General features: G+C 40.0%; 1 protein-coding gene across 12 annotated transcripts in view; it reads right to left on the reverse strand.

Moving 5' to 3' along the window:
• Positions 1 to 12,607, reverse strand: part of MAST4 (microtubule associated serine/threonine kinase family member 4) — a 603,634-nt gene that overhangs the window by 52,113 nt on the left and 538,914 nt on the right. For all 12 annotated transcript variants that reach the window (XM_043887657.1, XM_043887656.1, XM_043887655.1 and 9 more), the window contains 5 exons: positions 12,322 to 12,397; positions 10,236 to 10,445; positions 8,133 to 8,234; positions 5,647 to 5,779; positions 1,863 to 1,930 (listed from right to left, as the gene is read on the reverse strand). In XM_043887657.1, coding sequence (XP_043743592.1) covers positions 1,863 to 1,930; positions 5,647 to 5,779; positions 8,133 to 8,234; positions 10,236 to 10,445; positions 12,322 to 12,397 — 589 coding nt within the window. The remainder of the gene's footprint in view (positions 1 to 1,862; positions 1,931 to 5,646; positions 5,780 to 8,132; positions 8,235 to 10,235; positions 10,446 to 12,321; positions 12,398 to 12,607) is intronic.

Below are 12,607 nucleotides of genomic sequence, written 5' to 3' on the forward strand. Positions count from 1 at the left end.
TTTCACTCCTATGGCAACCTTTCCCATCTGGAGAAGGTAGCTGACAATGAATGGGATGGCCAAGCAGAGCATGCCTGTCTTTCTTTACTTCCATTCATTGTAAGTCTTACCATGGTTTAGATACCAATTTTCAAAAAGACAGCCCTTTTAAAAGTTCAGCTCACAGAATAAACAGTGTTTTGTTTTTCTAAAAAATTGCCGTATCTTAGCGCTGAAAAGGAGTTAACAGTCATTTTGCTTCCTCTACAGAGACCAGAATTCCCTCCTCATAATTTTGGAAGAACCTCCATGACTCTGAGGAATCCTCCCCGGCTCAGACATGGCGCCCGCTGACCTGCTGCCCACCATCCTTGGAAGACTTAGACTGACCTTCACACCTTCCTGGGTGACTTCAGTATCTACACAGAGAGCTCACCAAACAACCTGGTCCGGGTCTACCTTGCCTCCTCAACTCAAACAGCTCCCTTCTCTACTTCTCCCTGGCCTCTGGCCACAGGACCTGGGTCTAGTCGTCCCCTGCGAGCACTCTACCTCAGGAAACATAATCCAAGCCTGGGACCACTTACTTGTTCAGCCACCCCAGTCTGACTGCTCTCCACAGCTCGGGCTGCAAAGACCCTGAACCAGTCTCTGTCTCCTTAATTCTTCCTCACCTGCTCCCGTGAATGCCTCCTAAGCCACCTAGACCGTCCACCAGAAACTCTCCCTCTGGGGGCTGGAAGGTCCCGCACCTTACACACGCTGCCTGCTTGATGGCTCTCCTTGGATGTCTCAACGAACTTCAGCTTTAGCGCACTCAACATTCTGGCAGTTATAATGAAACTGATTAAAAAGTTGCCTTTATTTAGCGTTTACTACGTGAGGCTGTCCTAACCATTTCACACAGACTACCTCCGTTAATTTTTCATATATATTTTATAGATGAGGAAACTGAGGTATAGAGAGACTCCGACAGCTAGTGAGAAGTGAAGCCAGGCTTGAAACCTGGCAATCTGGCTCCAGAGTCTGGGCATTTCATCCCCCAGGCTAGACAGCCGCCCCTCTCTCCTCACCCCCTGACGCTTGGGGGTGGCCCGTCCTGGTTCCTCTTCCTCTGATCACAAACAGGAAGGACGGCATCAGCACGAGGCCCTCTCAGCTGCGCTGCAGCCTTTCAGACGGCTTCCCCAGGGTCCCCCCTGCCCGCTCCCCTCACCCATCTTCTTCCTGCGCTGCGATCAGAGTGACTTTCTTCCCGCTGTAACTCTATTAGGGTCATCTCCTTATCTACTCCTCCCCACCCCACCCCACGACACACACACCTTTCCTCCACAGCACCACAGCTTCCCACTGTTCTTCAAAAGAAACGATTTGACACAGATGAACAGCAAGGACGTCTGTGTGCAGTTTTAACCAGAGCTGGAGGGTTTTAACATGAAGCTGAAGGCTACACGGTCACCGTCACTCTAGAGCCCTCAGAAGCACTCTCCTATCACGTGTCTCCTGATGTTTCCTTGGCCTGGAAAGTTCCCTCTGCCCCTTCTCATCCTAGTAACCCCTCACATGTCAAGCATCCCTTCCTTAGGAGATCTTTCTGGACTGGCAAGATGAAGCTAAGTCTCTTTATGTTATGTTCCAGGAACACCTGGCCCTTTTTCTTCATCAATCTCCTTCAAGTTTCTCATTTTGATTTTTTGTGCATGATTTCCTTATATTAATTTGTTTCTCTTTGAAGAGAGGGGCTAAAGTTGTACACCTAGTGCCTCGCCTATAGAAGCACAATAAATATGTGTTGAACAAATAAAGTAATTAACACAGCCAAAATCTCCAGATGCTCATAAACAGAAAAACCAACATCATATTTCATCAAGAAAGATACTTACACTCACTGATTCATCTGTTTCTGGTGTTTCTGCTGTCCCACTATCATAGTTTCCCAGCTGAGCCATTTCTAAATTGAAAAAAAAAAAAAAAGGCAAGATTTAAGAGAAATAGGACTATTGCAATTGGACAGCAGTACTATGCTATTAATAAAACTAAAGAAAAACTATTTTCTTCAATATTAAAAAAAAGAAAAATTTACTCTATACTCCAAGGTACACATGGGGAAATCTTAAATCCAAAATGGCAAGAACCAACAACTGATATTTTGAAACTGTTCATTACATGCCCTTTTCCCGAGAACCGCATTCCCTATGAATACTTAGACATAGTCCCACTCGGAGGTGGGCATCTGCGCATGCTAGCAGGACCCCCTGGTTGACACGATCACCGCAGCGTGGAAGGGGTTTGGAGGGCTCAACGACTATGCCTGTAAACAGATACTCAGGAGAGGCAAGTTTCCTAGGCTCTGATGCATCAGAGAGGCACTGCCTGTAGCTCAGAGCTTGAGTCTCAGGTTGTGATGAGCCACCCTTTGCTCTATCCCGTCACATGCAGCGAGAGCAAGCATTCCTAGTCCATGAGAATTCGCAATTTGTCAGAAAGGAAGCAACAGTAACTGTTAAGAAGAGTTTGGAGTTGAGATGACTTGAGCTACCCCCACGAAGAGCACTTAACTAGTGAGTTCTTAACCTTGGGCTCTTTCTCTGTAGGATGGAAACAGTACTGTTTATCTCAGTTTTTTATGAGTATGACAAGGGATATGCATATAAAGCTCTTAGCATGTTAACTAACAAAAATTAAGTGCTTATTGAATGTTGATTGTTGTTTATTACTATTAATTATACCATGTAAAGGAGTCAGTTCTGGGCTGGATGCCACATGTTGACACCAGTCTAAATTCTACCCTACTGGTCTCGTTATGAGACAAAGCATTTAATTGCTCAACCAATACTGGAATGCATCCTTGAGTCTATATAAGTAAATGAGAAAACCGAACTCATTTTCTGGTTTGTTTTGATTTTTATACTTAACAGAAAAAAACAAAACATGTTTAATTTAAAAAAAGAACCTGAAAGAATTTTCTCCAAAACTTTGATAGGGGGTTATCTCTAAGTGGCAGAATCACAAATAATTTGAATTTTCTAATTTTTAAAAATCAAACAAGTATAATAAAGAGTTACAGTATTTAGTTACGTATTTTTGTGTGTATCTAATATTACTTCCTATGTGCTCAGAATTTCATGGATTCATATTCTTATAAATATAATCATCCTTTCTTGGGAGAGATTACACAAAAAAGATATGAAGCAAAGCAACACTACAGTGTTGCCTTTAGAGAAAAATTAACTACAGAAATTAAAATAACTGGAGATTGACACTATACCAGGTTACTTACAGAGGAAATCCAGGAATTAAAAATGAGCTCAGTAAAACCTGTGTGCTTTCTTTGTGTCATTTAAATGAGTCAACATCCTCTGTGGCTAGCACTGTGAAGTCATGGACTAGGAGGTAAATTATAATGTATTCAGTTGGAGGGGCTCAAAGTATTTGTGTGTCATGTCTGACTCTTTGCAATCCTATGGACTGTATGCTGCCAGGCTCCTCTGTTTGTGGGATTCTCCAGGCAAGAATACTGGAGTGGGTGGCCATTCCCTTCTCCAGGGCATCTTCCCAACCCAGGGATCAAACCTGGGTCTCCAGCACTGCAGGCAGATTCTTTACCACCTGAGTCACCAGGGAAGCCCCAAAACAGCAACAGTAACTAACACTTATTAAGCATTATTATACATCTTGGGTGCAGACGTGAACTCATATAATCCTAAAACAACCATATGAAGAGATGCCATTATTCAGTTTTTGGGGAAAGCACTGAGGCACAGGAAGCTCATCAGTCTGATCAGGGTGACCCACCTACAGTGCTGACACTCTGGGCAGTCCCATGCCAAACCCTGACTCCGAACCCTCAAAAGTCAAGTTTTAGGTCTGCCAATGCCCATGATGACAAGAAGGCAAATACACATAGATCAGAGTTTGCAATAATCATGTTTTAAGTGATTATAGCAAACAGATTAAAAATTATCCTTGGATCTGAATTCAGAAAATTAAAAAGTTAAAAACACAACTCTTAGTGATAAATTTGTATAACTAAAACATGAAACTTGTCAAAAATCAGTGTTAAACATTTTTTAAGACTATAAAGGTATATAAATGGGCCTCAGATTATTCCCCTACCAAAGGTTCAGTCTACAGCGATATTTCCTGCCAGGTAAGAAAACTGTGAAGAGCTCACTCAGTCTACAATTCAAGGGCTGACACAACCTTAACTCTACCAGCGTGAAGAGTCACTATAATACACTTTGACAGCCTCCCCCACTCCAATTATTTTCATAAAAAAACAAATTAAAAGATGGTTCTGTTTTAAATAGAGTTGCTGCTAAATAACTATTATCTGGGAAATACATATTATTTGTAAGCAGTGGGTAGTAATGGAATGGAACCAAGAGTCAGCTTTTGAAGCAGGAAGCTAAGGCATCATTTTGTAATGCCTGAAGAGATTTTTAAAACTCATCTAAATACCATTAAACATCTGCCCTTTTTATTTCATTGATTTAAACCATTTCTGAAGACTCATGATTCAAAAAGGTAAAGATGGTAATTTAAAAGCCATGGGGAAAAATCTCTCCCCAGGGAACTTTTCAGAAAAGCAGCCACCAGTCTCCGATAAGTGATGAATCTGTTGTGGTATTGCTTTCAGTACAGTATAAATTTATCTGGCATTATCTCCCCGTAATGCATGCATCATTTCACTGGAAGCAAAGACTTGATGGCCATAAGAGCAGACAAAGCGGGGGAAATAGGAGAACAGTCAGAGAGCAGCAGGTTCCCTGGCTGTAGATGGGAACATATCTGTGCCAACAGTTAGCATCATCACAGACAATTTAGCAAGATAAACACTGTTTGCAAATTCAATTTAATGAACCAGGAAGACAATTTTGAATAAAGGAGTCTATGATTGTTTTTGAGTCTTTTCAGGCAGTATATAACCTAAGTGTTTCAAATGACAATCCCAAACAATAATGAACAGGAAAAGGTGGTGACAGGGGTGGTTTGCCAATATCAGATTTGGAAAAAAAAAACAAAAAAACAAAAACCAACCCACTAACAGGGTGCTTCCCCTTCTCTGCATTTAATAGCAGTGGACTTTTTTTTTTATTCAAGCAGAAATCCTTGCCTAAGTTCTAGAAAGCCTTCTCTCTCCAACTGGCTCCCCAGTATATATATATATATAAAATATATATATATTACTATTTTTCATACTTTTCTGAGATAAGTAAGTAAAAATAGATTTACGAAGACTGCACCTGACTTAAAGTTAATCACCAGTGATCAGTTACCTTACTCCTCAGTTACATTGAAATGTCACTTTTAAATTAAATGTAGTTAATTTCTTTACCAACATTTAAAAAATGTGCACCTCTGAGAAGAATCAAGTAGCGCTTCCCAGGAGAAACAACACCCCGAGAAGGTGGAAATCTAAACCTTCCTGGAAATAAGTTTCAGGCTGAGAAGCCTTCAGGATTTCAAGGTCTCCTCCCCACGCTAGGTAAACACAAAATTCAATTTAGAGCTCTTTCCTTTGGGTCACAATTGGCCCCCAGATTTGGCCTTTTCACCAGATAGTGGTCAAAACAAGAAGAAAAAGGAAAGATTTGCCACTAAGTTCTTCAATGAGGCCATGATGAATAAGCAGGTAAAAGGTCAACCCAACCAGGTACTACTCACCTTCCAGAGGATCTTTATTGAGGCCAAGCTGGCTAATGATGTACCTGGGAATGTCAGTTTTAATACCCTGTCCTTCTTTGGCATGGCCTTCTGCTGCTTCTAATAGGTAGTAAAATTCTTCGGGATCAAATTCCTAACAGAAGACAAACACAGATGTATACTTCTTTGAGCCAAAATTGTCTAACGTTTTATTACATAAACCCTATTCACAGTGAAATTGCTGGATACATATGGTTGTAAGTTATTTATACTGAAAGAAGGCAAAAGGATTACTTCATTTAAAAAGCATATAATTTTCAGGTCATATTCAAAGCCTAATCATATTCTAAGACATTAAATCCTTGGTAACGTAAAGATAATTTCCATTTCCAATTTCCTTGTAATGTGACTTTGAAGGTACCAGGCTCCACTTAAGCTATCTATCCTACTGAAAATGAACAGGTCTGAATTTTTAACTGTGCCATTTTAGAAAAGTTTTAAAAATCCATGAATCTCTTCCAAAGAGATTCAGTTTCTCTCTCTGCCCAAAGAACCTAAGAAGAAGTAATATGAGAATGCATTTTTCTGAAAAGTTTTGAAGGAAACTCCTTTAGTGTAGAGGTGTCCAAAAATATTAGAAAGAAAAATCTCAAAATTACCACTTTTATCATTGAACTCTAAAATTATGCCACAAAATTAGTACTTCCAGTCACCTCTTTGTAAAAATTTGGTAACATTCTCTTAAGCAGTTTACCTTTGGCTGACTGTTGCTTCTAAATGAAAAAGCATGCTACAAATGGAGTAAAGCCAAACCAACGTCCACACTCAGTACCCTTTACAGAAACCTAAAAGCAGAGGCAAGGCAAGATTGGAACTACAGGCCTAAGATGAATGGTTGGGAGAAATATTCCCTAAAATTCTCAAACTCCAGTTTCATCTGAGCTTTAAACAGCTCAAAAAGCAGCACTTGTTTCTATCTTTGATAGGCTACATGGACCTTTACTGCTTCTCTTCTGATTAAGACTGATTACTGTAAAAAAGTCATTTCCTCTTTGAAGGCAACATCTCTCTTAGCATGTCTGCTGCTGTCCAGAGAAGCAAATTTCAATGCTAAATGGTATTTCCCCCCAAACTGAACAACTGCAGGAAGTACAAGCCTGTGGTGCATAATTCAAAAGGTACAACACAAAGAGCAGGGAACAAACCAGTCTTCCTTCTGCCTGTATCTGGTAGTCACATGGTTCTCCGCCCCAGAGGCATCCGGAGTATTTTGCTTTCCCTTTATTCTTCCAGAGACACTCAAATGCTGAATGGTGCTTTTGAGTCTAGGAGTCTCAGAGTCCCTGCATTGATGGAAAGACTTCCTCCACCATACGCCTACCTTTCTTCTCTAGACTTAACCTCTACCACATCTCACTATGCACTAGTGTAAGTTTATGAGGCTGTAAACATTTCACTATTATGAAAAAACCACAAATCTTAATTACAATAAGAATAAAACCAAAATAATATCACCAAGTATGTATATGTGTGTGTACATGTAAAGTTCTGAAAAGCCGTATTGTACGCAGTATTATAAATATCAATACTCTAATGGCTTGTGAACTTAAAAGTGAGTTTTGATACTACTTGAAGCCCCATGAAACTATTTTTTTGTTTGAACCCTCACCTTTGTTCACAGTGTTGACTAACATTTCAATCAAAACAACATAAAATGAAGCAAAGATTTTCAAACAGGAAAATGGTCACTGACTAAACAAAGTATAATCGATAAACTAATCGTGGAAAGTCTCATTCCCTGAGGTCTGGATAAGGCCCTACTGTATTCTCCAAATGGGCTGCTGACACGCCCTTATTTCGAACATGCCACATTTCAAAAGTAAGAGTTATAACCACAGGTTACCATTTATCCTAGCTCTGATTTCCCTTTCTCTGCATCTTGGCATCTCCAGAAAAGTGAGGCACAGTGAGTGTCTTGAACGAGCCCGAACAAAGAAATTATGCTGAGATAAAGTCAAGTGCATTATTTCATAATCAATTTTTTAGGTTTGACCAGAATGTGATAACAACCACCTCTCAATACAACACAAGTCCTAGAATTTTACCGAAAACCAGAGAAGGAAAGCACAGATGTTGTCATCAACATCCATGAGTTGCTGTTCCTCTTGGCTCTTTCTTGGGCTTCCCTGGTGGCTCAGACCATACAGAGTGTGCCTGCAATGCGGGAGACCTGGGTTTGATCCCTGGGTTTGGAAGATCCACTGGAGAAGGAAGTGGCAACCCACTCCAGTATTCTTGCCTGGAAAATCCACGGAAGGAGGAGCCTGGCAGGCTACAGTCCATGGGGTCTCAAAGAGTCAGACACGACTGAGCGACTTCACTTTCTCTTTCTTGACTCTTTCCTTTTAGCTCTGTCTCTGAAGCCAAATGTAACTGGGGCTTTCGGGTGGTCCCTGCTTTCCCACAGTTAACAATAAATAACAAAGTCACTTCAAGGGACAACTCACCAGGCACTCTAATAAACGAGCAGGGCGGGCGATAACAATCAGGATCTTTCGAACTAGTTGTTTAATAAATGCCAGCTCTCCACTTTCTGAACGATTGTGAGCCTATGAGGAAGCAATGAAAAGAATGATGAGAGAGTTGCTCCATTAAATGGGAAAGAAAATCAGCAAAGCATGCTAATTAGATAACTGAAAATATTCAAAAACTAAGTGACTTAGAAAATACTTTTAAAAGATTGATAAGCAGACATTATCTCTACATAAACGGACACTACTAAACGTCTAGATCTACCAAATGGCTCCATTAGCTACATTTTAATTGCAAAACGTTGATTTATTCTCTGTGTTAAAAATCAAACATTAGGGCTCTTAATGTGAGCCATGAATGAAGGAGACATTAAAGGTTTATGACACATCAAGTACATGATACAAGCAGAGTGGATAGTTGATGAGGAACCTTGATTTTCCAGATATAACTGGAGAAGCTGTATGCTGCTTATATCAAATGTTAGGTGAATAATTAAATCAAATGCAACTTTCCAAAATGTAGGTAGAGAAACTATATACAAGCAAAAACAAAACAGTTAACATTTAAAAGAAAAAATAGAGAAAATGACCATTGGGGAATGATTATAAAATAAAATGTGTTTAAAGACAACCAACTGGCAACTATAACTATAGACCCTGATGGTGCTCTTAATGTTACACATATATATATTCCCCTGCCCAAGAGAAAAATTTCCCTAAAAGTCAACAGTTAATCTATTATATGGTGCATTCACATGATTTTTTGAAACCCTAAGATTTTTTTCTAATTGCCATGAAACAGCTTGCCAAGTCTATCATATAGAAACAAAATTAAGTGGGGTATTTCAATGCAAATAGCTTCAGTTATGGATTCAAGCCTTTACAGGGAAAGCCTGTGAAGGAATGAACCACAGAACTTAACTGGTAATTATAACAATATCCTGATACAGAACTGAGAAATTAAGGAAAAAATATCTCAGAGAGGTAAATACATTTTTATCGTAATTTATGGTAGCATTGGTCTATAACACATTGGAAACTGACAATAAAACCCCAGAATACAGTGTTCACACAAAGATAGTCTAAGAAAAACTGCCTCTGTGGGCTACAAAAGGTTGAAATGTGAGAAATGGGGACAGAGCACAGAACTCTGTTGGGAGGTTTAGATGGGAAAGGGAAGAAAAATAGTGGCTGCTTGTCAGAGAGGACTGTCTCATCTTGCCACAACTAAATTCAGTATGAGCAAGGACAGATGGATTCCTAGAAAACTAGGATGCCAATATTTTCATTCAGTTCCATGCAATTATTTACATAATCATCCTTAGAGAAAACCACCTACGGTTTTATTTACATGGGCATAATGTATGCCGATGCGATACAAAAATACAATCTATCCAAATATATAGGCTAAACAGGTTTTACTTGTAGGCTGTGGATGATCAATTTCAATCAGGACAGCAATATTATGCACTAATTCCATCCCAACATGCACACTCCCTTCCTGTCTTGGGTGTTATCAGGAGCTAGGCATGCAAGTGTTAGGCCTGGAAGGGGCCTGTGTTTATCTGTCATTTTAGAAATTGAATATTTTGTTAGAAGAAATATTGACACCAATGAAAATGTAAGTTGCCATTTACTACCCAGTACCACATGCAGGTTAATTAACAGGACACATGGCCTGAAAGAAGCCAGCAATTTTCCATTTAGCTTTTCCAGATATTAGAACTAGATAGCATCATCAAAAAATGCACGTACATTCAGGCAATTTTTAACTTTATGGTTAAGGAGGGGGGGAAAAAAATCACTGCTTCAGAATCTTTCACAATCCACTTATCCAACAGCCATAGATTGCTGGGTCCCAAGGTTCCTGTAAAGGTTATTACATTAACTTTCTATTACTCTAAATGTTGACCTGAAACAATTTATAGCAAGTAGCAATCAATTTTTTTCTTCTTCTTTGCTTCTGTGTAATACGAACTCTGTCTCATAGTTGAAACTTGTTGGGCAAATGCACTCATAAAATTTGTCTTTTTTCAGGGTAAAAGCAAAACAAATCAAAAAACTTTATAAGACCCATACCTCCTGTAGCAGCTTATCTAATTTGTGCTGCAATTCAAGGAAGTATCGTGAGGTGATGAGACCCTGGTGGGACTTATCCAAACAATCGCGAGCCAGTTCAATAATCTGATGGTGAGTGAAGCTGAGCACCCCATCTGCAAGCGGCAGGACGTGGTCTGGAGAGTGGCTGGTGATGACATCTTTCAGGCGCTCTTCCATCTGAGCTGTAGCCTGCGCACAGAAGACACGCACACACAGACGTTACACAAGGAAACACAAAAGGTACACGGTACAATCACCACATTTATTTAGTATTTTTGGAGACCTCTACAAGTTATCAAATAGAATTCTAGAAGTTAAATTTAAAAGAAGCCTCACTTCTGCATGATACTATAAAATGCTAAATACATACATGTCATTATACATGTGTCAAAACCCACAGAATATACAATACAGGAGTGAACCCTAATGCAACCTATGGACTTGGGGTGATTACAGTGTGTCAGTGTTGGTTTGCCAGTGATAACAAATGGACCACTCTGGGACCAGAGGTGTGTGTAGGGGGATGTTGATAAGAGGGGATTGTGTATGTATGGGGTCAGGGAGCATTTGGAAACTCTCTGTACTTTCTGTTCAACTTTGCCATGAATCTAAAACTGCCTTATAAATATAAAGTCTATTTGAAAAAAAGAAGAAGAAGAAGAAGAAGCCTCACCAAATGGAAAAAGAGGTATATACGAGAAACTGAATCTCCCAGGGTGATAATTACTTATTTTCTATGCCCTATCAAATGTAAAACGGTCCATGTAAGCTTCTCCAAATAACTCAGTATCTGTGAATTGCTGTGCTGTCATTTCAAATCTTGGGCTCTTTCAGATAGTTTGCCGAAAATATCAAATACTTGCAGCTCTGTTTTTACCTATTCAAAAATCAGAACTGAAGTTAGAGTTCCTTAGGGTGGGCCAACAGTTTGCTCTCTTGGCTGTATTTTAATGTACCAGGAACAAGCATCTTATACCATCAATACTCTTTCCTCAAAAAGCTACATCTTGGGCAAAAGGTCAAAGGAATTCCCTTGACAACGTAAGTCTAAAATTTCCTTCCCAATTTTTATTTCATTCTCTAGGATCCCCGATTGCCTAATCAATATTCCTTGCTTGAATTTATTGTATATGCTGGGAGATTCTCTCTGCCTCCTGTTCCTTTCTAAAATCCTAACCAGTATTAACTAGTAAAGTCAGGATCTGTTTCCCTGGTGAACAAGTCGCATGTGATAAATGGCTAAAACGACCGTAATCAATGACATCAATGTTGGGTTCATTACAAATAATAAGTACTCTACTCCTGATTTATGAAGCCGAGGATTTCCTTTTGCTCTCCTGCCTAGGGTTACAAAGGTGATAAGGGGAGGAACGGGGACAGAATGGAGCGACTGTTTCTCCCAAATGTGTAGAAACACGCTGGTGGAAAAGCCATGGAGACTAGGGCATGGGGACTGGCAGACAGCAACTCTTTGCAGCCGGGGCAAGTGGCATCAACCCGTCTCCAAAGGCTCTCTGGTTCAGTCCAAATTCTACTGGCCCGTCCAATGGGGAACACTGCAACTGGACTTTCCTTCTGAATAAAGAGGATTAGACTTATAATTGCTAAAGAGACTGGAAGCCACAGAAAAGAAAAATTAGGTGAGAAAAGTAAAAGACTTTTGTGACATAAACCCATTTACAGGCTTCTGAGGAAGCTGAACAGTCTCTGCTGGACCAAGCAGCAGGCCCAGAATGGGCAGAAGGAGCCCCAGAATCCAGCGGCCTTTCAAAGCAGATGCTCACGGAACATCTCCCAGCACCCCCACATCCAACTCGTCACAGTGGGCAGGTGAACCAATGGGATTTACTTTACAGCCATTTCAGTCCACAGAATGTGTGGCTGATTCTCAGCACCTTTTAAAAGGGCTTAGTGATTTTATCTTTCTAAAGAAGGCTACAGTGCTATTTTATGCGAGTCATGACTGGACTGGACCATTACTTTCCTCGAAAAAACCACCTTACAGACGCTAAACCTATGTTGCCTGTTGGTTTAGGTGCTAGACATCTTCAATTCAATTCATTACCTTTGGGAATCTTTCTTTGTAGACATGGTTCATCATAATTATTTCATGGTCACAGCAGGCGGGAGAACGTCCAGGGCTGCAAGCAAAGCAAATTACCCTTTTAAACTTGCTACAGCATGAAATGAAAATAAGATTTTTATTTATAAACAATGGGTTGCAACAAAAGTACTATGCAGCCTTTGTAAGAAAAGTATATTAGGTAATAAACTACAAAATCAGTCATTAGTGCATGCGCACACACACACATACTCACAGAGAAACCCTGAATATGATTCAAAAAGAAAGC

The sequence above is a fragment of the Cervus elaphus genome, chromosome 25 (assembly GCF_910594005.1).
Source record: "Cervus elaphus chromosome 25, mCerEla1.1, whole genome shotgun sequence".
Classification (NCBI taxonomy): domain Eukaryota; kingdom Metazoa; phylum Chordata; class Mammalia; order Artiodactyla; family Cervidae; genus Cervus; species Cervus elaphus.